Below are 27,739 nucleotides of genomic sequence, written 5' to 3' on the forward strand. Positions count from 1 at the left end.
CTACCAGGCTTATCTGTCCATGGGATTTTCCAGGCAAGGGTACTGGAGTGGGTTGCTATGGCTGAATCCCTTTTCTGTCCACCTTGAAAGTGTCCACATTGTTAATCGGCTATACTTCAATATAAAATTAAAAATAAAAAAAGAAACTAGGCAACATATCAATAAAGATATAGGAGACTGACAACACTATAAATCAACTAGACTTAACACCATCTGTAGAACACACCATCCAACAAAATATACAAATACACATGCACATTCTTCTCAAGTACACATGGAACATCACCCGTTGATTTTATGCCATTGAGCAGTACACATTTTTCTTCCTTCCCTCCATAGTAGGCTTGCAAGATCCATGTTGGTGAGTGGCTGCTGTCTGTTCATTTTTTACTGCTATATCATAGTCTATTTTATGATCATAACATACTTTATGCACTATTCTGTTTTTAGGCACTAGACATTTGGATTGGCTTTTTGGCTACTTCAACCAATGTTGTTACAAACCTGCATGTGTATCTTTTGGTACAAGTCTGCTTATATAATTAGGAGTGAAAACTGATATGTGAAATTACATGCTTACATCACCTATAGTAGATTTTAAGTGGCTTTCCAACATAGTAGGAAAATTTATTATCAGAAGTATCAGTTTCCTATTGTTTCATAACAAAGTAACCAAAACTTAGTGCCTTAAAACAATGGTCATTTTCTTATATCCCATGGAGTCTAGGTCAGGAATTCAGAGTATTTAAGGGTAATATTTATGAGACTGGGTAGTACGAACGTGATAAGGATTTTGAATTAGAGACTTTTTTCCTTTGCACAGGAGTTTATGCAAGCTGGGGGCAGAGCTGGTGGGCTGATCTCAAAATTAAAACCTTTGGTAAAACTAATTAAAAGATAGGATACATTTTGTGAATCAATTTTCTCTGGGGATTTAAACAGATTGCTATTTTGTCAATGGATTTAAAGTATTATATTGGGAGTTACATATAAAAAAGAACACCTAAAACTACCTAGATTGCATACTTTCAAGATGGAATTCTGTGAACACAAATGTACAAAGGGCCCATGGAGGCTTCTCCCCAGATTCCAAGCACACAATGGAATTGATGGTGAACATTGTCTCAAGAAGCCTTATTTTCTAAACACAGAACTTCTAATTTAGCACACTCTTGCCTCTGAAAGTTGTTTCCACTGACAAGCTTCAGGTAGAAGCATAAATTTTTAAGTTGTTAAAATTAAGCAGTAATGACATCATAAATGGTTTTTATGCCAAATTAAGTGGGTTAAATCTAATTTTGTGGACAAGGAGAGCTGTTTTAAATAAATTAGAAACACAATTTGGTTTATGACCATATCAACCACTCCCAACACCTAAGACCTTATTTTGTGCCCATTTGCAATCTCCTCTGACCCTATGCCTCCAAACTACTGATCTGATTTCTGTCACTAGTTTTGCCTTTTCTGGAATTTCATATCAATAGAGTTATATAATAAACAGTCTCATCACTTAGCATAGTGCTTTGTTTATATTCATCAGTACTGAGTATTCCACTGCATAAATCACAATGGTTTATTCAGTTGATAGACATTTGGGTTGTCTTCAGTTTTGAGCTCTTATGAATATTTCAGCTATTCACTTACAAGTCTTGTTTTTGTATCCAGCCACTTTTATTGTCTTCTGACTGGAGCATTTAGTCCATTTAAAGTAATTATTGATGGGTATGTACTTACTGGTATTTTGTTGTTTTGTAGCTCTTGTCTCCTTTTTCTTTAGCTCTGTTTCCTTGTGATTTGATGACTATCTTTAGTACTGTTTGGATTTCTTTTTTCTGTATGGGTGTCTATTATATACTTTTTGGTTTGTGGTTATTATGTTTATATATAGCACTCTATACAAATATATGATTAAACTGCAGATCCCTTAAGTTTGAACGCATTTTAACAACTCTGCATTTTTACCCGTTCCACATCTACTATTTACATATTTTACATTTTGCTTTATGTATCCCTTAACTACTTACTGTGGATTTAGATGTTACTACTTCTTTTAACCTTCCTACTAGCTTTACAAAGGGTTGCTTTACTACCTTCACTGTATGTTTGCCTTTAACAATGAGATTGTTCCTTTAGTGATTTTCATATCTCTAGTTGTGAACGGTCCACTTAAAAAAAAACCCAGTTGTTATTCTAATCAATTCATCTGGAACTACCTTGACAGGAAAAAGAAAGAAAAGCGTAACAAAAAGGGAGCATCTAAGGCTTGTTATCTGCTTTGAGAGAAAGTTATCTCTCACCTTCAAGCCTATCTTCCACAGCCTAAAACTTTGGTGTCCGTTTACAATATTGGATGAAACCAGATCTCTGATATTTTATGTATATAGTCAGGTATGTTAATCTTGATCAAAAGCAAAACTGCATCAGGGATTACTTTTATCAAAAGATCCAATCTATCAATGACTGCATTTCTCCAGGTATTTGACAGCAATTATTCAGGTGTCTTGCCTGTTTCCATTTTGCCTTGAAATTCCCAGACACCTAAGCCAACAATTTCTGCTTGGTTAGAAGTAGCTCAGAATATGGCAGGCAGTAGGACCTTTTTTGGTCTTTAAAGAATAATTAAGCAATGCCTTGGAAGTTGAACTCTTTTCCAAGAGAACCAGTAAAAATTAATGGACCACTTCAAAGAACTGATCATGCAGCTTTTATTTACCACTGAATACCTCCTTGGGCATTGGAAAAGATTTTCCTTTCAAGACTATCACATGCTTTGCTAGCTCAGTACATATTGCAGAGGATTCTATGAAGACTTTGCATATAAAATACAAAAATCTGTTACATATACATCCATTAACAACAGTTTGTACATTACAATGGGTGCCAGTGTCAAAACAACCCCCTGTACTTCACAAGCAGCATGAATATATTGTGGCAGCAGCAGACAGGAACTTCCCCCAATGGGCAGACAGTGTTCACACAGTGCAATTGCTACTAGAGCACAGACCAACAGTCACATCTTTTTTTCTTCGCTTTTCTCATCAGTGAATACACTAGTAAAAGGTGGGAGGGTAAAGCAATGGGGATTTGGTGGCAATCGGCTTTTATTGTGCAGGTACACTGTATTACAGGCAGACACACTGGCAATTGTAAATTGGACACAAACATTAAAGAAATGGCTGCTCTTTATCACCAAAAAGAGAGTTTTGTACTTTGTTTTGATTTCCAATTGCCAAATTTCAGGTACCTTCTTTTCACATTATCAATTAAATTTGTGATGATATGTATTCCAGGAATAAGAAATTCAGTAGGCCCTCTAAATCAGTTGCTCATGTGATGAGAAGCACTGAATATTCCTAGGGAAAAAATAATAAAGATCTGTTTCAGATAGCTTTGGAAAGTGAAGGCCAAAGATACAGATGTTCACAGGTCCTTTTGCCATTTGTTCACCAGCATCACCATTCCACAATTACAAACTTTCAGTTATTAACTCTTTTAAATAAGTTTGTGTGTCCATATGCACACCAACACAAGCTGCATCGGGAGACCACGAATAATGTTACTAGCTGTGCAAATGACTTGGCTGGTCAAGATGAAGGCAGTAAGTGTAAAACTTAGAAATGTGCTTAGAAAACTAAAACAAATTAATTCAATAGCACTAAGCACTAAGGTTCAAGTATCTTAGCACCTCTCTCAGCACCATGGGAAATTCCCATTATTAAGTAACAAAAAGTTTAAGAAGCATAAAATCTGATGAGGTTTTAAACTTGATACGAGCCAAGAGCACAATTCTTGCCCTTACACTCTTACTTTCTCCTAATACCTGATCTACACCGCATTCTTGCCTAGGAAGAGTATCCCAGGTACTGAACATTAAAGTCAGAGGGCACTTAGTGGAAGGGGAAATACTGATCTGAAAAACACCAAGTCCCATGAGGACATAAGCTTTCTAAAAAACGGGGTTGATTTTTTTCTTCCCCAAACAAACACACTCTGAAGCGGAAATCCATGATAGTTTACTTAAAATTTGTGATGCTAAAACTCACAATTATATTTAGTATCAGCTAAGAGGATATTTTGGTAATAAACACTTAAATCTGCATTTGTAAACTCCTTTTCCAATCAGAGGCAACCCCAGAACATAGCATATACAGTTAGGCTTAGGTACTATCTAGGGCGGTGTTTTTCAAACTATAAATAACAACCCACTTATGAGTCAGAAAATGAATTTAGTGGGTCTGAAGGGCATTCAGAATGGTGGTGGGGAGCTGGTAGGGAGAGATCAAAGCAGATCACACTTACAGTGTACCATTTCACAAAACATTTAAGTTAAAAGATTTTCTATTCATCCTCTCTCTCTCTCTGTCTCTCTCTCACACACACACAAACACAGAGTTCTGGGTCATGATGTAAAAAGTTACTTTGACCATGGGTCACAGTCAAGAAAATTCATTTCCTACTCCAGGGGATCTTCCCAGTCCAGGGATCGAACCTGTGTCTCCTGCATTGGCAGATGAATTCTTTACCATAAGCACCACCTGGGAAGCTCCACTCTGGTTAACAGAGGACACCAAAAATAACAACATGGAGTTTCCATCCTGCTGTTAACATCAGTAAGGGGTCAGAATTGAATGAAAGTCAATTTTGTGCTTGGAATCCAAAGTGAGCTAGAGGGTTCTCCATTCACCCTGATAAAACAGTTATTTAAACTTCCTTCCCCCTTATCTGACATCCCTGGGCAGGAGTATGAGCAGTACAAGGAAAGAAAGAATCCCTAGCTGCAATTACTTTCTTTGAATGGTATCATGTTATTCCCAGATGGCTAATTAAAATGCTTCTCTTTCTGTCCCACAGTCATACTGTTAGCATAAAAGTGGGTAGAAAATTTTAATTTGCCTTTACTTTTGAGATTATAAATGATCTAAACTAAAGCACTTACGATATCATTGTTGGTTGGAGTTTTGCAAAATACACACCACAGACAGAATGAACAATCTTGTCCTAATCTACCTTCATCTGCTTGTAAAAGGAGGACAATTAGAATTATCACATAGAAACCGAATTTCCCCTCCCTCTCAATCTGTAAGGTTGGTAGATAACCATTCTAAAAGCCCACCATCTAAATAAGTGGTAAGACAGATGTTCAGCTTCTGAACTTCAAGAATCCAAGAGTGCTTACATAATGGGTCAGTTCAGATCTGGTGCGGGGACTGCTGTACCTTCTCATCTTGGAATTTCTCAGGTAGGTGAAGGTTAGCATTTGTTGGCAGCAGGATGTAAAAGAAAAGTGTCCTGGGTAGGCCATCAAACATGCAGGTTCCAGCCTCGGCACCGGGCACCGAAAGGAAACTACATCATCTTATAGCCTATTTCTTCAGGTTTACAGAAGGGGGTTAAACTAAGTGATTTACAGACCTCCTTCCTGAAAGGACTTTTTAAAATTTGGATACAGTTCTAAGATTTTTACGCAGGTTCCTCTGTAACTTTTGTCTATTCCTTTAACAACAGCTCTAATTCTTTCAACAGCTATTTCTGTCAGTTTCACCTACAACCACCTCTCAAATATCATCCAAGCTTCCATTTAGCTTATCCAGTCCAGATACTTTTAAAACATTGAGTAAAATAAAGCTAATAAGGAACAAAATTTAAGGCATTTTTTTTTTTTATTTCAGCCAAGGAATGATGCATGCTACAGATTAATCTTTACTTTCCCCACTTGGTTTTTCAAAGAACACCACCATTTCAAACCCCAATGAACATGGCACTTGTTTTGTTTCTTCCCCTTCTAATTTATTCCAGATTTTCAAGTGTTTTCTTCAGTAACGATGCTTTCTCCTGCAGCTCGGGTCTGCTGTCTGTCTCCATGGTTCCTAAAGACTCAATCAGGACCACTCTGCACTCAGGTGTCAAACTTTCCCACTGTTTCGATTCTGAACGGAAAGAAGAAACACAAAAGAATCCTTATAGAAGAAGCAAGCAGAAAACCCAAAACTATTCTTTCTGCTTTTATGCCACACATCCTATCCCTGAAGTAAATGCAAGAACTGTTCTGCATATAATGATCACAGGTTTAATAGCTGTCTCAGAATCTAATTATTGACAATAACCTGCGGGCCTATCAGCGGGTTTCATCCTCTGCCTCCAGAGCTGCTGGGACAAAGAGAATGAAGGGACGCTGAAGCCACACAGGAGACAGGGCACACATGACAAAAAGCCACTGCAGGGACTGAGCTGAATATATCTTCGTAAAATAAGCTCAGTAAAAAAAAAATCCTCAATACATCTGAAAATTGTAGAGACAGTTTGAACAGATGATACTTTATTACACCTTTAAGAGAAGCATAGGAGAACTACATGCATGCTCAAAGTTTTAGCAATTCAGAAAGTATGTCAGATCCTAAATCTTGTTTATGAGGTTCTGATACGTTCTGGTGATGGAGTTTCAAGCAAGATATTTCACTGTTTAGCCTCATTTTCCTCATGAGGAACATACTCATACATAATGTGGCAAACGTGAAAAGCCAGGGATATATCTAAGTTCCTAGCTTTCGTTTCAACAAGGAAAATGGGATTATGAGGTGTGCAATGCTACTGAATCTAAACAGCCGATTTTATGGAGCCTTGAGAGGTGCTTTAATTGCTAGGCAAGGACGGAGCCAGAATGAGAAACAGCAAATACATAAGGCTCTACAGAAAACTGTTCCACCTTCCTCATTCTTTATTAGTACGGCTAAAGTAATAAAAAAACAGAAAACAGAAAAAAAAAAAAGAAAAGAGGCCTCCTTTTGAAGTCAGTAGCAGATACACTACTGGAGAAATGCTACCAGTCTTCTGTACCAGTGATAGAACAAACTTAGATAAAATCGCATCTGTATAAGACAGCTTTTAAAAAGGAAAGTAGGGAAAAAAATCAACTAAGAAAACTGCAATCAAATTTGATGACTCAGGAAGTTAACTGTTAAATGTTTTCCTAACTTCACTTTTTAGGGAGTCATTCTGTTTATTGACATGTGTGCAGTGAGCTCTGCCCTGCCACTGTCAGCCGCATGCTGTAATTAACCAAGATTAACTAAAGATTCGGTATGAAAACTAAACTTTTTTTTAATTAATTAACTTCAGTTCAGTTCAGTTCAGCAGCTCAGTCGTGTCCGACTCTTTGCGACCCCCTGGACTGCAGAGGCCAGGCTTCCCTGTCTATCACCAACACCTGGAGTTTACTCAAACTCATGTCCACTGAGTCGGTGATGCCATCCAACCATCTCATCCTCTGTCATCCCCTTCTCCTCCCGCCTTCATCTTTCCCAGCATCAGGGTCTTTTCAAATGAGTCAGTTCTTCGCATCAGGTGGCCAAAGTATTGGAGTTTCAGCTTTAGCATCAGTCCTTCCAATTAATATTCAGGAGGAAGCTAATTACTTTACAATACTGTGGTGGTTTTTGCCATACGTTGACATGAATCAGCCACAGGTGTAGTATACATGTGTCTCCCCATCCTAAAACCCCTCCCACCTCCCTCTCCACCCCATCCTTCTGAGTTGTCCCAGGGTACCAGCTTTGAGTGCCCTGCTTCATGCACTGAACTTGGACTGGTCATCTGTTTCACATATGGTAATATACATGGTTCAATGCTATTCTCTCAAATCATCCCACCCTTGCCTTCTCCCACAGAATCCAAAAGTCTGTTCTTTACATCTGTGTCTCTTTTGCTGTCTTGCATATAAGGTCGTCATTACCATATTTTCTAAATTCCATATATATGCATTAATATACTGTACTGGTGTTTTTCTTTCTGACTTACCTCACTTGTTTCATCCACCTCATTAGAACTGACTCAAATGTGTTCTTTTTTTATATAGCTGAGTAATACTCCATTGTGTATATGTACCATGACTTTCTCATCCATTTGTCTATCGATGGGCATCTAGGTTGCTTCCATGTCCTGGCTATTGTAAACAGTGCTGCAATGAACACTGGGATACACGTGTCTCTTTCAGATCTGGTTTTCTCAGTGTGTATGCCCAGCAGTAGGATTGTGGGGCATATGGTGGTTCTATTTCCAGTTTTTTAAGGAATCTCCACACTCTTCTCCACAGTGGCTGTACTAGTTTGCATTCCCACCAACTGTGTAAGAGGGTTCCCTTTTCTCCACACCCTCTCCAGCATTTATTGTTTGTAGACGTTTGGATAGTAGTCATTCTGACTGGTGTGAGATGGTTCCTCACTGTGGTCTTGATTTGCATTTCTCTGATAATGAGTGATGTTGAGCATCTTTTCACGTGTTTTTTAGCCATTTCTATGTCTTCTTAGGAGAGATGTCTGTTTAGTTCTCTGGCCCATTTTTTGATTGGGTCGTTTATCTTTTTGGTATTAAGCTGCATCAGCTGCTTGCATATTTTGGAGATTAATTGTCAGTTATTTCATTTGCTATTATTTTCTCCCATTCCGAAGGCTGCCTTTTCACCTTGCTTATAGTTTCCTTCGTTGTGCAAAAGCTTTTAGGTTTAATTAAGTCCCATTTGTTTATTTTTGCTTTTATTTCCATTACTCTGGGAGGTAGGTCATAAAGAATCCTGTGATTTATGTCAAAGAGTGTTCTGCCTTTGTTTTCCTCTAGGAGTTCTATAGTTTCTAGTCTTAAATTTACATTTAGATCTTTAATCCACTTTGAGTTTATTTTTGTGTATGGTGTAAGAAAGTGTTCCAGTTTCACTCTTTTACAGGTGGTTGACCAGTTTTCCCAGCACCACTTGTGAAAGAGATTATCTTTTCTCTACTGCATATGTTTGCGTCCTTTGTCATAGATAAGGTATCCACAGGTTATGTGGATTTATCTCTTGGCTTTCTATTCTGTTCCATTAATCTGTATTTCTGTTTTTGTGCCAGTACCATACTGTCTTGATGACTGTATCTTTGTAGTATAGTCTGAAGTCAGGCAGGTTGATTCCTCCAGTTCCATTCTTCTTTCTCAAGATTGCTTTGGCTATTCAAGGGTTTTTGTGTTGGAAACTAAAACTTTATTGAGATAATCATAGTTCACAGTGCACTAAAAGTATATAAAATAGAAGTGTACCGAATTTAACACTTCATAAAGTTTGAAGGTTTTAGCTATGTATATTCAACTTTCATGTACGAATATATTAATTTACATTTTGGAGTATATGCTTCATTCAAAATAAAAACAGAAAATAAAAAAAATTCCTAAAACATCTGCCATAAAGTCTCCTTGGCTTTCTGGTCCTCCATTCAGAAGTATCAAGAACTCACCTTCAAGTTTTTTAAGCAGCAATTCTATCACAGATAAAGCTTCTGTTCTCACAGATGAGTAGGTCTTATTTTCTAAGAAGGAAATCATATAGTTCACATTATTTGTTTTGTATGCCTTACAAACAGTAATTTTAAGATTAAATCAATGTTACAAAAAAAAAAAAAAAGACATTCAGAAATTATAAATTCAAGAAAAGATATACGTGTCCTTAAGTGTCCCTTTGACAATTATCAAATACTAGAAATGTGCTACAAGTCCATATTCCTTACTTCAAAAAAAAAGTCATCAGTCAAATATATATACTAATCTCCACAAAAAATGGCAATATTTAAAGGATCCATTTTAGAAGTTGGAAATCAAAACACACTATCTCAAACACATTGACTTCACAGGATACCTAAGAAAAGTCTTAAGGTTTTCACGACTCTTCATTTTAGCAAAGAACATGACACAACCCAGGGGCACAGAGCCAACTCAGGGACACCTGGCCAGGACCTGACCCCAGGAACACTAGTTTCTTAGCTGCCAGTTCTTTATCCAAAACCATGTGGCTACCTCCAAGGATCACCACTGAAATATGCTTCCTTGGTGTCTACTCTACACGAAGCATCTAGCTCACAGTAAAACTGTCTAGAGAAAAAACTATCACATAACCAGACCTGAGTCAAACAAGAACAAAATGAGGTTATAACAGGTTGTTATGCTAAGAAGTACACAAGTGCTTAAAAAATGGTGGTGAGCTGACAACCAGACCAGGAGTCAGCTCAAAGGGGCTTCCACTGGCCAAATCTGGGACAATTTGAAACACAAATTAATTCAGGAAAGTAATTATAAGCCAATAGGGAAATAAAGGAATGCATGAAACAATGTGGATAATAGATTAATAGAGTTCAGGAGAGGGACCTGGCTTATGAGAGGATACCTGCTGTCAAAGGGTAAATGTAGAAAATGTGCTAGAGTTGGAAAATTCTCTTAGTAAAATAAAAGCTGGCTCAGGAAAACCTATCAATGCATGCTGAATCTAGAGGAGCTATTTTGAAAACCAGCAGTACATGTACATGGTCTTAAAGTGTCTTTTCCCAGACTGCTTAGAAGATACAGTTCTGAGGAGGAGCAGGATACTCAAATGGTCTTAAAATATGTTCTCCTGCAGGCTGCTTACCAGACAGAATGGGAAAAAACAGTAACCATACAGCAGAAAAAACAGTGATACCTTGGCCGGATCATCACAATTAACCTCGCCAATGAGGGCAGATGGACACTGTGTGCCTCTTGATGGGAGAGGACACGACATCACTTACAGAGAAGCACAACTGCGAATTCATAACCCGGATCTGATCACAAGGAAACACCAGACAAGTGGCAAATGAGAAACATTCTAGTTTTAAAGCGGGGGAAGCCAAGGCCTCTGTTCAAAATTGTCAATGTCATATAAGATGGAAAAAGGCCAAGGAGACTAAAAAGATATGACAACTATCAATAAATTCACTAAATGACTCCAAACCAGATTCCTTAAGGAGAGGAGGAAAAAATTATATAAAAAACATTACTGAGTCAACTGAAAACCTAGAATATGAATGGTTAAAAATACTGCATCATTACACTATCTAAAGTTGATAACTATACTATGATTATGTAAAAGCAGGCACACGGAAGAACTTAGGAGAAAAGGGGCAGGATGTAAGCAATATACTTTCAAATGTTCAGGGAAAAGTATTATATGTGTACAGAAGGCAAACCAAAGTAACTGGCACAAAATTTTAACAGGTAACTTTGGGTAAAGCGTATACAAGTATCATATGCAGTATTACTGTACTTTTCTCTTAAGTTTGAAATTATTTCCAAATACAAGGTTTTAAAAAATACTGATCACAAAGGTTTTTCTAATCTAGGTGTTGAAATCCTAATTAGTTTCAGGTTAATACATTCCAGTTTGGGGGCACATATTGAGTCTATTAAATAGGAGAGTTCAGGAGTTGGTTCCATGAATTTAGTTCCCAGCACAAGGTAGGAAATATTTGAACTTTAACTCCTTGAGTTTTAAAATGAAAACCCCCTTATCCATGTCAGTTTGAAAGTGAAAGCAAAAGCTGCTCAGTCATGTCCAACTCTTTGGGACCCCATGGACTATACAGTCCATGGAATTTTCCATGCCAGAACACTGGAGTGGGTAGCCTTTCCCTTCTCCAGGGGATCTTCCCAACCCAAGGATCAAACCCAGGTCTCCTGCATTGCAGGCGGATTCTTTACCAGCTGAGGCACAAGGGAAGCCCAAGAATAATGGAGTGGGTGGGGAGCCTATTCCTTCTCCAGCGGATCTTCCTGACCCAGGAATCGAACTGGGGTCACCTGCACGGCAGGCAGACCCTTTACCCTATCAGTTTACTACTCACCTAAAGAATATGTGATTGATTTACAAGTTTCAAGGAGAATTTCAGCCAGAGCCTCAGGATCTGCATGTTCTTCTTCTAAAAGCATTAATCTGTACAATCAGAAAGCAAGATCCAAATACTAGTTATTTCAGAAACATTAAAACCTTTCTGGCACAAATAATTCCTATCTGTATGTATTACTTTATGATGTCACTTTAGCTTTTAGTTTTGAAATTTAAAAGAATTCTACTGATTATACATAAATGCTAAGGGGGAGGGGAAAGTAAAATAAATGACTGAACTATGAAGCGAATTACCCCTGAAAAAAGGCATTCATTGCCTGTAGGACTCCCAGCTGCACTTTCCACGTGCTGAGTTTCAGCCGTTCACACATCAGCTTGCACAGTTCCTGACGATAACAACCTGGGAAAACAGACAGATTGGGACAGAGCAGGACAGAGAGTATGAAGAAGCAAGAGATGGAGCAAGTGAGAAAAACAAAGAACAGAGAGAGGGAGGGACAGACAGAGCGAGCCGAATTGGGGGGTAAGTGGAAGAGAGAGGGAGAGAGGAAAAAGTAAAAAAATAAAGGCCTTTAATTAAAGCCACGAAATTTCAAAAGCACTTCAGCATGACTCTGTTCAATTCCCACAAACTTCCCTGATCAGAAATATGCCCCCCCACCCTCAAATCCTATGTAACTATTCAAAAGTGATAATTATTCAGTCAAGGCAATATCCTTCTCGATAGAAATGACGGAGAGTCAACACCACTGGTTTCTCCTGTAAAATTCCCCGAATGCCAGCCAAAGAAAGCGGGACTCTGGAGGCCAGGGGCTCCCTGCTGGACATGTTGCAGACTTAACTAGAGCCAATGGTTCTTTATCCCAAACCTGTTATGCCAACTGCACTCTTATTATAGTTATGTAATTAATATTTTGCTAAGTGATGAAATAGGAGCATAAAACTCAACAAAGTAGTTATTTTTTAAATGCTTCAGAATTTAGTAAGGTTCACAAATGTAAAGATGAATAGGGGTTAAGAATCTGGATTCTGCATTTGAACCACTTCCTAAGAAACTGATTTCTTTCTCCATTATAAATAAACAAAGCCAAAAAAAAAAAAAAGGAAATAAAACCAGAAAGTGAAGAAGCTATATTATGAGTAAGATGTATATGAGAAGCCTGTGTGGAACAAATTCTCAAAGGCCTTTGCCCTTCCCCTGTAACTGGTACATGAATGTACATCTCTGTTCCTTAAACTAAGACTGCCGTGTATGTGTATCATCTTTTTATACAACTCCCTATTTGAATTTTTTATACCTATCAAGCAAAAGTTAATAGTCCTAATGAAATCAAATAAGTGGGCTTCCACTGCAGTCTAAACATAACACCAAGAAATAAAACCTCTTACAAAACTTTATCTCTAGGAAAACCCATCCTATACATAGCAAATATACTTTTTGAAGTTCACACAAAGGATGGCAAGTGTCAATGACACTCTTAAGTGTGATTTTAGATACATCCAAAATATTAAAAAACAGACATTACTTTGCCGACAAAGGTCCATCTAGTCAAAGCTATGGTTTTTCCAGTGGTCATGTACGGATGTGAGAGTTGGACTAGAAAGAAAGCTGAGCGCAGAAGAATTGATGCTTTTGAACTGTGGTGTTGGAGAAGACTCTTGAGAGTCCCTTGGAGTTGGTGATAGACAGGGAAGCCTGGTGTGCTGCAGTTCATGGGGCCACAAAGAGTCAGAACTGAGCAACTGAACCGAACTGAATCACAGAAAGTCACCGATGCTTTTCATAAGATTCAGGAATATTCAGATGTAGGATGCACTGCAAGGACCAACACAAGGCAAACTCCCACTAACTACAACCTGACCCGCGAGTAAAGGTTTACTGTTTATTTAAACCTTGGGCTTCCCTGGTAGCTCAGCTGGTAAAGAATCCGCCTGCAATGCAGGAGACCCCGGTTCGATTCCTGGGTCAGGAAGATCCACTGGAGAAGGGTTAGGCTACCCACTGCAGTATTCTTGGGTTTCCCTCGTGGCTCAGCTAGTGAAGAATTCGCCTGCAATGCAGGAGACCTGGGTTCGATCCTGGGTTGGGAAGATCCCCTGGAGAAGGGAAAGGCTACCCACTCCAGTATTCTGGCCTGGAGAATTCCACGGACTGTATAGTCCACAGGGTCACAAAGAGTCAGACATGACTGAGAAACTTTCACTTTCACTTTTCACTTGGAAAGATAATGCTCAATTCTGCAAATCTCTCAGAAAGCTATGAGTTTCTCAGGCAGACAGATTTCATTTGCTTTTGAAGGTTGAGCAACAATTCCATTAATTTTGAGACACAGAGACCCCACTAATAAGTTCCATGGATCTCTCAGAATACAGTGCCATAAACAAGACCAACAGAATTCTTCTTATAGTCAAATTATCTACATAAAATGTATCACAGTTGTTATGGTTGCTTAGTCACTAAGTCATGTCTGACAGGCTCCTCTGTCTATGGGATTCTCCAGGCCAGAATACTGGAGTGGCTTGCCATTTCCCACAAAGTCACACGCTGAAGTCCTGGTAACCCCAAGTATTTCAGAATGTGACTGTGCTGGTGATGGTTTTCAAAGAGACCATCAGGGCCCTAGTCCAAGATGACTGGTGTATAAGATATAAGAACATCAGGACAGAGACATGGATGGCCATTTACAAGCCAAGGAGAAAGAGCCCGAAAGAAACCTCAACACTGTTGACACCTTGATCTCAGACTTCTAGTCTCCAGACTTTGAGAAAGGAAGCCACCCAGTCTGCAGGACTATGTTATAGCACCCATACCAAACTAATACAACAGTCAATGAGATTATCTGCCAGCAGAGGAGTAAGACTCATATTGGATAATGCTACAGGAAACTGCAGCTACAAATCATCACACAGAGTGCCTCTGCTCTCGTGAAGTAACTCCTGACTACAGCAGCGCTTCTCGAAATGCAGGTTCTGTTACTTACGCTGGGTCTCTGCACTTCGGGGCCAGGCTTTGCCCAGGCTCTCAAAGGCTCCCAGCAGAGATTCCAGCTGGAGCTCCTTTTCCTTCTCATTCTCATCTTCATTTTTGGTTGTCCGGACTCCAATGCTTTCAGGTGAGTTCTAGGACATGGCAAAGAGAAAGCAAGCAGATTAAAAAAAATTTTTTCTTTGAGGTTACAAGTATACTATTAAAATATTCAGGGTAGCGGAGTATGAGATGTTAACCAGGAATTAAATGCTAAATTCTCTACCATGGGTCGTCCTATTCATTAAAAGAATTTCAAACAGGAAGACTACATGTCTCCAATAAACTTGGGCGATCCTGTAAAGGAACCTGTGGGCAAAGGTGAAAAAACCTATCTCATATATCATATTTTGAGCACAACACAGAAAGGGTGGCATTACAATCATGGAATTAAAGGAGAAAGAACTCGGTAATGATCTAAATCCAAACTCCATCTTTTTAAGATGAGGAAATAAGCTGGGAAGTGACTTGCCCAGCTGGCTGGTGAAATAATCCATTTAAAATATAGGTCTCCCAAATCCATACACTACCATTATGTATGTAACAGAAATTAAACAATTTTTTTTTTACAACTGCAAAATAGCATCAACACAAGAAACCAAATAAAAATGTTATTTAAAAATATTTCGTGTTTCACCAAAAATAAAAAAAATTTGGTTAACCATACCCTTCTTTCTCTGAATCAGTGTCCAACCTTTAAAAACAAGAACTTCATTATCCAAAAGAAATCAAAGCCCATTTTTTATCAAAGTCCCCCGATTTGTAGCAAAGGCAGCCAACAGCGGCACGCTGAGCTCCGTCTTTACCCCGGGAGGCCTGGGCTGGCTCCTGCACAGACTTCAGCGCAGAGCTCATCACCACCCTAAGAGAGACTGTTCGTCCACGCCAACACCAGACCCAGGAACTCACTGGTCCCGCAGCCCTAGTTTCTTGGCTCTCAGGATGAAATCCCTGCAGTAAATTCATCTTTCTGCTTTGTTTTCTTTCTCTTTTTGGCCATGCCACATGGCATGTGGGATCTCAGTTCCCTGATCAGGGATCAAACCCACACTCCCTGCATTGGAAGTGCAGAGTCTTAACCACTGGACTTCCAGAGAAGCCCTCTGCTTTGTTTTTAAAAAAAAAAAAAAAAAATCCACCATTCTCCCATGGAGGGGAAATGGATACCTAAAATGAAGACTGCTGTTCACAGCCTCATTTGCAGCCAGGTATGGCCATCTGGCTAAGCACTGACCAATGGGAGAAGTGAAAAGGCCCTGCCGCAGTTTCCAGGACCTCCCTCCCCTTAAAAGAGACCTGATGTGCCTAGTTTGACCTTTCATTTTTTCTCCATCTCCTCTGCCATCACCTGCTTGGAACACAGACACACAGTGGACTGTGAAGACAGTGGCCACCCCCCAGGGATAGCAGAGCTGGGAGCTATAAAGAGTCAGACTCCCAAAACTAGTATGTGAGAGACAAATGTCTATCTTGCTTGAAGCCATGATGTTTTGGGATCTTCTGCGATTTGCAGCTACATGAATCCTACCAAAATGTGCAAAGAAGACACAGGAAAATCTTTTCCTTCTTTTTAAAATTTTTTAAAAGTATAAACAAGACCGGAAAGAAGATGGCAGTCATTACCTTCTTGATGAGAGGTATGACAATGTCGGCAAACTCCTGGAACCTATCTTCTTTGGTGGCCTGTAAGACATCCCCTGCACAACTGATTGCTACAATCTTGTACTTGGGGTTCTCTTTGCCACACTCCTTCAGAACAGCCTGGAGGACTTCATTTGTGCTGGGCTGACCGGGCACAGGCTTCTCCAGCTCTGCACTGTAAGACCCACACGAAAGCATCAAACGATTAATAAAGGCTGCAGCTTTCCGGCTCAGTTTAAGAAAGGGCCTCTGATTCACTGAAGCACACTCACCTGCACGCTGTCACCACACAGGCAATGGCTTTCAGAAGTTCTTCCTGAAGGGTTGGAAGAGGAAAAGATAGGCACCATGTGTCATTTATATTCCCTGCACATGACTACAACTACCTCAGAAGTATCTAAAAAGTATGGCAACAAAAGTGAACCAGTCACCACATCTTTAACACACTTTGCCATTTAACAAGCACATCCACAGAGTTCTGCTCCAGACCATGGAAGCAGGATAACTGTCCTCATCTCCACTGCGTGAAGCCTGGAGAACCGACTTGCCCAAGGGCATAGAGGCAGAAGCATCAACATTGGAATCAGAACTGGCTCTGCCTCCGGGGCCCCCACTTCATCTACAGCTCTGCACGGACCGCCAGGGCGTCTACCACATCAAGCAGACTATATATGATGCCACAGTCTCATGCTCCCCACTACACAGTCATTGTGCGTAACCTACCATCAACTGTCTGTAAAAAGTGACCAATTCACAGGCCCCAGAGACGTGCATCCTGAACTCGGGGGTTTAGACACACTGGCCTGGTCACTCAATTTCACATATGCCCAATCCTGATGGTCTGCTCGTGAGGTCAACAGGGACAAAAAGATGATCACTTGGTTTAAGACTTGTCTTGGAAAGTTGAACAGGATAAATAAAAATCAACTCCCAGCATTACTGTGCACTATTCAAGGACACATGGGTTATACTATGATGAAATATCACATTTAATCAAAGTTTACCCAAGGCTTCCCACTGCCTAGGGAATCTGTCTGGTTCACAAAAACAATCCATCTTGTGTCCCACAAAACAACATTTTAATTTTTATAGAAAATGATAAGTGAAGGATGAAGTCATAATCCTTTAAGGATAACTTAAGATTAACTGGGCATGAATGGTTCCTTTACCTTTCCTGCCCATGTTCTTCCAGTTAGGCCTTGGAGTAATGCGGTCAGTATCATTCCCAGATACGGAGGAACCAGGGAGCTGGTTTGCTTTGCAATTGACGCCATGGCAATTGCACCCTGTGCTTTCATTTTCCAGGACTGAGACTGTAAAGCCTTCTGCGTAATGGTAATCAACTCCTGCAGGTATAACCGAATGCCGCCAAAGGAACCTAGGTTATGAAAAGCAAAATTAAAGCAACTTTTAAGTGACCAAAACAACCCCCAAAACTAATGGATTTTTCCCCCCAGGTCTAGAATAAGTCAGTGAACATCAGTTTAAAGCAGTGACTCTCAACAGTGACGTTGCATCCCATCACTCTCTGAAAGGGAGAGAAAGGGAGCGGCAGTGTGAGCAGTCTTCACGGCAGCAGGCCTTTACGAACGTGGACACCCACGGGGGGCCGTCACCCGTGAGTGTGTGTCCAGGTGAAAAGCAGAGTGGAGAAGCACTGTTCCAAACTATTACTCAGAGCAACAGAAAAATACTGTTCACTCTCAACTGAAACAAGCAAAGTTCTGCTGCGTGAGGGCGGTTTCTGTTCTCTCGCACGGGCAGCAATGAGAGAGCAAAGAAAAGAGCTCTGAGTGCCAGCCTGAGAACTCAGCAATTTGGACAGGCTGAGAACCCAACGGGACACACACTGTTAAGGTCCCGGGAAAAGTAACTCCAGAAGTTTGTGAATAAAAAGTGCGCCAGAAATTCCAACAGTGGGATTCCGACAAACTTATGGTTACTGGAGGAAGACGGCAGGAGGGGTAATTGGGAGACTGGGACTGACGTGTATATACTACTATATATAAACAGATACTAATGAGAACCCACTGTATCGCTCAGAGAACTCTACTCAACGCTCTGTAATGACCTATACGGGGAAAAATATAAAATAGAGGGGGTATATGTATAACTGATTCACTTCACTGTATAGCAGAAATTAACACAGTATTTTATTTCAACTATACTCCAGTAAAAGTTTTTTTTAAAAAGAGAAAAATAAATTTCAACTGTGGTTCTTAAGGAACAGGTTAAATTCATAGGCACTGTTTACTAACCAGGGACATTCTCCTGCCACACTTCAGTCCATAAGTTACATTCTTCTTTTTCTGCTTTCTCCTCATCAGCAATTTCATGCATGCCTAGGAATGCCAAAGGCAGAACTTCTTTGGCATGGTTCTTCAGTACATCGGGGCTGTATCGTCCAATAGCATGAATAGTCAGAGCACAAGAGGTCTTGTAGATGGGTTCTAAAGAGAAGCAGAAAAGCCCACAATCTTCATGACACGTACTGTCTTTAAGAGTAACTGGCCGCTGCAGGACTTGTACCACAACAAAACAAACCAGTAAAACCAATCAGCAATGTTCCTTGCAAAGCACATAAAATCAGAAAGGTTAAGACCTGATTTGTCCTGTTTCATTAGGCTGTTTACATCTACATTAACAGTAACTGAAACAGGAAAAGAAAGGTACCTTCTTTCTCCATATACCAGCCATTGAGCTTCTGCAGGAGTTTCTCAGTGCTGCTATCCCGTGAGGTCTGGAAGAGAAACGATCCCAGTCATTTCTCTGTAATTATGCCACTATACTTACTTAACTAAGTAAGAAATTCAACTCACCCGAACTAAATGGCCCATGGCAAATGCACAGGATTTCTGAATTACACTGTTCCGGTCAGTCAGGCCAGTAAGCAAAGCACTCATGAGTTTACCTAGTGCAAACAAAGGAGGAGAATCTTGACACCTGGTTGACCGAACGCTCTGCTCTGTTCCCAGGACCCAAACAAACTTAAACCTGTAGTTAGTATCTGATTTATTCCATGGTAGCCTAGAGCCCTTGCACGTTACATTTGTACTATCCATTTGCTTCTCTTTGCTTGGTATAAAGTTAAAAATTAAACTGCATCAGGACTTCCCTGGCAGTCCAGTGGTTAAGAATCTATGCTTCAATGCAGGGGGCACCAGGGGGAACCAAGATCCTGCATACGGCACAGTGTGTCCAAGAAATACATAAGTAAAAAAACAATAATCTGTGTCTAGAATACCAGGGAGAAAGCTGCAAAAATGAGAGCAAGGTACTTATATAAAAGTTCATCAGCCCCACCTAGAAACCAATCCAAGAAGATAAAAATGTTGATATAAAATTACAAATCCTCCAGAAGAGAAGATACTTTCACCTCCTTATACCAGCAAGAAATAAAATCTGTAAACCAGTGAAAACTTGCTAAACTTGATCATCTTGTACCTCTTGCAAAGAGAGATAAAGCTAGGGGCAGGGGAGCTTGAGGGAAGAAGTACACAGTATCTCAAGCATGGTTCAAGGACCATTATTTTTCCTTTTAAAACCTTGTCACACAAGACATGGCCATACCAAAGCATCGCCCCACATGGTTTAGACAAACTCACCTGAGTAAGGTGTTAGGTCCTGGGGACACTGAGTAGTCAATGACACAATGACACTGGCACAGCCTCCCTGCAGGGTAACAAAGGCAAAGGTCTAAATGTGACGGCCACAGGCTTCTGTCAAACTTTGTTTCAGGAGTCAAAGATTTAAAGAAATACGCAAAGCCTAACAGCCCCTCCAAGAGACCATCTAGAAAAACTCTTATTTTGAATTACTAACATGAAGATTTTCTTCAAGACTTCCAGCAGGAACCTTTGCTGCACAAATGTACACTGCGCTCATACACTGGAAGTGAGAAGGAGACTCATACAATCTTTTGGGAGGGCAATCTGCCATCCTGTCCATTCTTGTTTTAGAATTTCCAGTTCTAGGAATTTAACCAAACAAAGGAAGTAGCTTCAGATGTGTCCAAGGACATTCATCACAGTGCTTTGCGGAGAATCAAAAGAACTGAAAACCAATCAGATGTTCCCTGATGGGTTAAAATAAATGATGTTCCAGCCACACAAGAGAATAAGTATCTTGCAGCCATTAAAGAGGGCAGTGTGTAAGACACATGCACACACAGAGACCAGAACGCAACCCACTCCAGACTCTTGCCTGGAGAAGTCCCACGGACGGAGGAGACAATATTTACTGAGTAAGTCACACGTTTTATATCCTGAATGAGCTACATGTTTTAAGTCACTAATGCAGTCACAGATACAAAATAGTTAATGTAAAATAGCATTGGGTTTTAAGGAAAAAAAAATGTATTTCACACATGACGTCTATTCTATGTTTGTGGCCCAAACTAATGAAGATGCAAATTTCTCTGGTAAAAAATACACTTGCTTACCTTGGTTCCAAGACCTACACCACTTCTGATCAGTTCACATAATCTAGGAACTAGCTCACCCAGCACTGACACATCAAGATATTGCAGGCACTTTGGGAAGAGAATAAATATAAAGTTAACTTAAGGAAATAAGTAAGTAAGTCAGTACCACATCTTCAATTAAAAACTGCCACAGGGAAAAAAAAAAAAAACCGCCCGGGACTTCCCCGGTGGTCCAGTGGTGAGGACTTTGAGCATCCACTGCAGAGGGAGCAGGTTTGATCCCTGGTTGGGGAACCAGCCACACTCCTTCCCCCCAGAAAACTGCCCATGTCAACTACGCACCCAACTGGTTTTGACATGAAGTTGAAAAACTACTGGTTTGATTTTGCTCTAATTTCAGTGTTAAAACCACCATTATACTATACACAAGGAAGTCCTTTATCAGTAGTTCAACATGAGAAACAGAAAATAATAAAAAGCACTAATTTAAAAAGGAGAAAATAAAAAATGAGCACCCAAGAAGAAAGGATCTCTCTGGGTCTACCTTCTCTTTATCAATCCAGATTAAAACTGACCTTCTTCAGGAGGCCTGCCCTACCAAGCCATCTTATTAAAGTTGACTTCTTAGGCTGAATTTGTGATATTGTTTTTTTGAAAGTGTAACCACTACATTCTATTAGTGATGAATATATCTATAAGAAGTTTGCTAACTATTTCTATTTCTTTAAGCTTTCTTCCCCCATCATCCAACTAAAATATAACATCTTTAGACCAAATTTTGGTAATAACTCCCCAGTTAGCGCTAGAAAAATTTCTTCTTCTCTTGTCTAATCTTGTAATCTGCCTAGCACAACAATTTCCAGTAGCTCATGAGTTCTCGTTAACCGCTCCAGGTCAGGCACAGGAGAGCCGGCTTTTGTGACCTTAGAGACTCTTAATCTGCGACTCCACAAACACTGGAACTTTGAAACTTGGTGCCAAGCAGGTCTTTTCTGCAAATCCCCTTCCTTTAACCGAACAACCTATCAACCGTGCGCAGTTCTCCCTCCCTACCTTTTCTGCTGTCTACTCTCTGAACTCCTCCAGCTTACACCTTCCTAGGGCCCCAAGACAGTGCTCAGGCAGAGACAAATAACTGAACCTTTCCTTAGACAGGCAGGCCAAAAGATATACAGATGTGGATTTACAGGGAAATCTTTTAATATATTGTTGCCCTGCATAACACAAATCTGGACTGATAGAGTCTAGTATTGGGGAAAGTAAGTGTTCCTTTAACAATACAGGAGAAGAGAAAAGAACTCTTAAGAAGAAACGACAGTCACAACAGCTGCTTGAGTCGTCCTTTAAATCTCTAATTCATTTAATGCACTGTAACCTGAAGACTTTGAACGTTACACTCTGAAGTAAGCCAACAAATGTTCTCATTATAGGAGGCACTGACCATATTGATTGTTTCCATCATGGGAGAGGATTTGGCAGCACTGAGTCGGGCGCTATCCATTGCAGCCTGAGAACACAAACGCAAGGACATTCGATCAATTAAGAAGAACCTCTGCAGACTCCCGCTGGGTGAGACTGCCAAATTAACAAATATTTTTAAAAAGAATATATAGATACAGCAAATTAAAACACAAGTCTAAATAATTTCCTCGGTCCCGCATTCAACCACAGATATGTAGAGGCAGCATCTCACCACAGGTTAGAAATGCAGATGACAGTTCAGTATTAACGACAGCTAGAAAACACCCCAGTATGGCTCTGAGCAAGTTATCCAGCCTTCCGGAGCCTCGGGTTCTCCATCCAATAAATACACAGATTAAATAATTTTCCATCTAAGACATGATTTTTAATTTTCATACATGTTTTCCTTTAACTATGCAATGGACCCTCACATGGTATTTTAGTCCAAGAACTAGGGAGCAGGAGAGGCTGACATTATCCAGACATAATAAACAAGAAAAATTAGGCATATAGAAGTGACTTGCCTACAGCTGCGAAGTTTGAGCTATAATTTACGTTTCTTCATTCTCAACACCTATTAGGTGGGAACACAGAAAAGGGCAAGATTACTGCTGAAAGAGGGAAGAATGACTGAAGAAGAGGAAAAGGGAATGAGAAGAGGACAGTGTAGGTGAATTAAAAAGCAAACACTGAACTGAGAGAAAGCTTCTACAATCACATGACAGGAGCATGACAGTTCTAATAAAGACAGATGCAAAAATATAAACAAGTGAAGAATAAACATAGAAAAGAAACAATACAACTCACAAAATAAATACAGATGGCTAACACAATATGAAAAGACAATGGACAACACTAATAACAGGAAACTGTAAATTAGAATGAGATTCTTATCAGACTGATATTAATCAGTGCTGGCATAGATGTGGAGGAAAACAGAACATTCATAACTTTTGATATAAAATCTCTCGCACAAAAGTTCAAAATGACCTCACTACAGAATACTACACATGCACTAAAAAGAACAAACCAGATGGACATGCACACGTGGTATTTTGTTAAAAACACAAATCAAGTTGCAGAACAACATTTATAGTTTGATTCTATTTCAAAATTAATGTGTTTGTTGATTTTGTAGCCTATGACTACAAAAGAACTTGAAAGAAGACACAGGAAACTGCTGACAGCATGTACTCCTCAGGAATGACACTGTGCTGCCAGAGAAGAGGGGACTCCTAGGGGAATACTTTCTACACTTTTCTGTTGTTTTAATTTTTCACAACAAATATATTTCATCTGTAATTTAAAGGAAAAAAAAGAATCCACAACTCTGATTAAGAGACTAGGGAACTACAGTATACCTAAAAAGCAAAATACTCTTGAACCATGCCAAAGTCTAGCTAGAAATCCTCTTGACTTGTAGGAAAAGAATGGTTCATAGAAAAAGACTCTGAGGGTGTAGACTTAACCCCTACAAAATAAAGAGACATATACCAAAAACTCTGTTCAATAAATGCACTGATACGTTTTTTTGGCTAGAAGTGTCATTTTTCACTCACTTCACATAACAGTGTATGAGTCCTCTCCCTGCCCACCCCACTACTAAAAAAAAACACCGCATGGGGTTATAGGAGTCAAGTTGTTTCGAGAGTGCTGAAAGTGTCATCTGAGTCGTGGAGTTTGACCAAGGACCCTGGAGGACCTATTCAGTACCTTAACAGGGCCCGCCCTTCACAGTAATTGTCAATACGCTTGTGCTGTCAACTCACCTTTTCTTGGTCGGTAGCCCGGAGGCTCAGATAATTGAGAACTTGGGGCTCCAATACACTTAGGGACTCCAGCAGAGCTGGGATGAGTTTTGGCGCATGTGGCTTCAACATGGCTCCTGCACTTTTGCTGATCTTCACCAGGGTGTTGATACTATAGACACACAAACACAACTCTTTTGAGTCCTTTTAACAAAAGGAAGAAGCCCTACAAGTCTAGTCGTGAGGATATTCTGCAGTTTCCTGCATTAAGGAACACCCTCCCTTGGGTTCAGAGCCTGGTCTTAGCTCTGTGTTGTTCTTCTGGGTTTTGCTTCTACTTTTGATTAAAGAAAATTTCACGCATGTATGAAAGCAGAGAGGATCATAAATGAAATTCTATTATGTTCTCCACCCAGTTCAACAATTAGCAACCTTTGGCCAATTCTGTCTCACTTACACATCCACCATACATACAGATCATACATATACTTTGTACCCCTATCGTCACAGTATTTTGAAGCATGATCCCTGACTTAACTTCAGTATGTGTCACCAAGAGAGCAGGACTCATCATCATCAAAATACCATTTCGCACTTAAAAAATATTAAGAATTCTTTTCATATCATCTAATATCCAAATTTCCCTGATTGTTCCAGAAACCAGCTTAAGAGTTGGTTTGATGGAATTGAATCCAGAGTCCATCCACACATTGCAATTTACTGCATTTCTTAAATCTTTTTTCACAGTGCCCTCCTCCCTCTTTTCTTCTTATAATTTATTTGTCCTCACTTATCATATTCCAGTGGTATCACTTAACATGCTCCTCTGTAGCTTATACAGATCTGCAGGCTAAATCAAGTTTAGTTCAAATTTTTTTTTTTAATAAGAATCGTTTATAGATGGTCTGTCATGTCCTATCCCATCACATCAGGATGCTATCTTTTTCTGTGCCCTTAAGAGTGATCAGAGGGTTCAAGTTTGGTCAGCACAAACCAACCATCCACTGTACCTCTCCCCATCAGCCTTTCACCAGTGGACTTAGAGCCACTTATGATCATTACCTGGGTCATCTTACTGAGGACAGCAAAATGGTGGTATCCTAATTTTATCATGCCTCTGCATTTGTTAGCTGAATCCTTCTAAAAAGAACTTTCCCAAACCAACTACTTGATTACCACAAAATGGTGTTGATACTACTAATTTGATCTAATATAAAAAGTGAAATAAAAATGGAATTCATGAAGTTTCTAGATAGTATTCTAGTTTAAAAAAAAAAACGAAACTAGAATCTCCCACTACTGACTTTAACTTAGAAGAGCCATATAGATCTAAATATGTGTTTCTTGGATATTTCACAGGTAGTAAACAGCTTATTTTAAATGTAATAATTGGTGAAATGTTACTAAGTAGTATAATCAACAAGCAAGCTTCCCAAGACCTTGCTTAACGGAAGCATAACAAGATGTGCCTGCTGGGGGCAGAGGCCAATGACAAGAAAAGAACACACTTCACTCAAGGCTGAGGCAGAGTGGCAGAACGCTGGACAGAAGCAAGGTTCCCAAGAGAACATCTCTGCAAATATGTTCTGACTCGCCACTTCTCACACATGCTCTTGGGTCACCCCAATGGATTCTCCTCAACTCTCTTCTCCATATGTTCCAGAATCTTAACCTTGGAAGAAATCCAATTTCTACTGGATGGCTAAGAACTAAGTGAATCCAGCATATTCATCTCATGGGCTGATTCAAACCTGAGGGCTCGAACTTCTGTCACTGGACTCATCATCCCTTTGTCCAGAAGGCAGGGCAGGAGGACAGCAATGGTTCTCTGGCCAGCTGCTCCTTTGGCAGGGTCACACATTTTCACACAGACCTCACAGACAAAAGAGCACAGAAATTAGTGGACCCGACCCCTCATCCGATAAAGCGTTCATCTGACAAAACGCTTCCTATTTCCTACAGCCGCAGAAAAGAGTAAGTGACGCTACACTTTCTACCATTCCACAGAGAGAAAAAGAAGACCTCATGATCTGGGGTTTAGTCCTAGGGCTGCCAATAACTAAACAGAAAATCTGGTAACACATTTTACTTTCTAAGCTTTGGTCTTCTAATTCGTCGAACAGGCAACAGCTGAAGATGAAATAAGAAACCATTTAAGAAAGCACTCTGAAGAGGCTTAAGGTATTGTTACCATGATGATCACCAATAACTTTGGATGGCAGCGTAGCACAGAGGTCAAGAACACAAATATAGAAGAAGAAACACCTGGGTTTAAAACCCAGTTTTACTACGTACTAATAATGTGACTTACAACAAGGCATGTACAGCTAGAACACATTAATTAGAAGGCCCTGATACACCACAAAACAAAACACAAATGGGAAACTAGTTTCAAAAATGCTGCCAATCTCATAATTATGAAAGGTAGGTTAACACATAAACAGAGCAATAATGAAGAGAATAGATGTTGCTTGATCTAAATGTAATGTGTGCTTCAGAGTCAAGAGAAAGTCATATCTTATATAAAGGCCCAGAAGAGCCGACCATTTAAAGAGCCCAGAGATAAACTTTGTTAAAAATACTCATATTCTAATGAAATAGCACCCAGTTTCCCATTCACTGGGTTTCCTTTGTGGCTCAGATGGTAAAGAAGCCACCTGCAATGCGGGAGACCTGGGTTCGATCCCTGGGTTGGGAAGATCCCCTGGAGAAGGGAAAGGCTACCCACTCCAGTATTCTGGCCTGGAGAATTCCATGGACAGTCCATGGGTTCGCAAAGAGTCAGGACATGACTGAGTGACTCACTTTCTTTCACTTTCCCATTCATTGTTAAGAAGAGTAGGTTGTAACATGAAGTCAATTACAATGCAACTGAATGTCACTTTATATGACAGAAAATTGTTATTATTTCCATTGTCACATAGAATCCTGCCCCACTTCACCCCCAGTAAAAGATTAAGAGTTTTCACCTTGCTCAGAGTTTTCAGAGCTAGTTCTGCTGCTTTTCGTACAGATTCCTAAAAGAAAAGAGAAGTCTGATATCATACAAGTCAGAGTTTCCATCTCATCTACCCCCAAATATGCATTTAAAATGCCTCCAAATCTACGCAAACTGATGAAAAACCCCACTTTCATTAACAAGTAAAAACAGTCTTTCACTAGGCTCTGTGCCCATGAAAGAGCATATTACCATGATGGACTATTACTTTTTAAATTAGATACAACCTATTTTAACCATACAAAAATATGGATATTTAAGTATAACAGCTTAGGAACTAAATTGATTATAAAAGCAACTGTGTGAAGATGTATGTGAAGATTCTCAAAGACCGAAAAAATCTCTGATGAATAAAGAAAAAAAAAAGAAGCATCTAATTTTAATTGTAAGATTGAAAAATCTAAAATTGAGATTGCCAAGGCAAAATTCAGAGAAACACTGGACACATTATTTGGGAATGACTGATCCAACTTATGAAACTGATCAAAGTAGAGTTATATTGGATTATTTCTAAACTATTATTTGTCCTTCATCAATAGCATCACAAGATCTCTACTGAAAGAAAATCAAGCAGTAGCTACCCTTTATTTAAAAAAAAACAAAAAAAAAGGTAATTAAATTTAAACCTAAAGATACTTAACCTTACCACTTCACAGACAGATCAAGACTGAAGCTTTGGAGGAAAATTAAGAAAATTCTGGTCTCCTAATAAGTTGTCTGGATACTGAATTTTGAAATATGTAACATACATATCTTAACAATTCCAATTTATGCTAGCCTACAAATA

At 39.6% G+C, this 27,739-nt stretch overlaps 1 protein-coding gene across 4 annotated transcripts in view; it reads right to left on the minus strand.

Annotated features, from left to right (window-relative positions):
- Nucleotides 1-2,691: 2,691 nt before the first annotated feature.
- Nucleotides 2,692-27,739, minus strand: part of ECPAS (Ecm29 proteasome adaptor and scaffold) — a 111,138-nt gene continuing 86,090 nt past the window's right edge. For all 4 annotated transcript variants that reach the window (XM_065947651.1, XM_065947650.1, XM_065947647.1 and 1 more), the window contains 17 exons: nt 26,924-26,971; nt 25,706-25,827; nt 23,976-24,126; nt 22,187-22,252; nt 20,764-20,853; nt 19,928-19,994; nt 19,142-19,233; nt 18,996-19,062; nt 18,581-18,772; nt 17,492-17,700; nt 16,595-16,638; nt 16,305-16,497; nt 14,638-14,776; nt 11,951-12,056; nt 11,655-11,743; nt 9,261-9,332; nt 2,692-5,927 (listed from right to left, as the gene is read on the minus strand). In XM_065947651.1, the coding sequence (XP_065803723.1) occupies nt 5,788-5,927; nt 9,261-9,332; nt 11,655-11,743; nt 11,951-12,056; nt 14,638-14,776; nt 16,305-16,497; nt 16,595-16,638; nt 17,492-17,700; nt 18,581-18,772; nt 18,996-19,062; nt 19,142-19,233; nt 19,928-19,994; nt 20,764-20,853; nt 22,187-22,252; nt 23,976-24,126; nt 25,706-25,827; nt 26,924-26,971 (1,887 nt within the window). In that variant the 3' untranslated portion in view covers nt 2,692-5,787. The remainder of the gene's footprint in view (nt 5,928-9,260; nt 9,333-11,654; nt 11,744-11,950; nt 12,057-14,637; nt 14,777-16,304; nt 16,498-16,594; nt 16,639-17,491; nt 17,701-18,580; nt 18,773-18,995; nt 19,063-19,141; nt 19,234-19,927; nt 19,995-20,763; nt 20,854-22,186; nt 22,253-23,975; nt 24,127-25,705; nt 25,828-26,923; nt 26,972-27,739) is intronic.

This window comes from Muntiacus reevesi, chromosome 10 (assembly GCF_963930625.1).
Source record: "Muntiacus reevesi chromosome 10, mMunRee1.1, whole genome shotgun sequence".
Taxonomy (NCBI): Eukaryota; Metazoa; Chordata; class Mammalia; order Artiodactyla; family Cervidae; genus Muntiacus; species Muntiacus reevesi.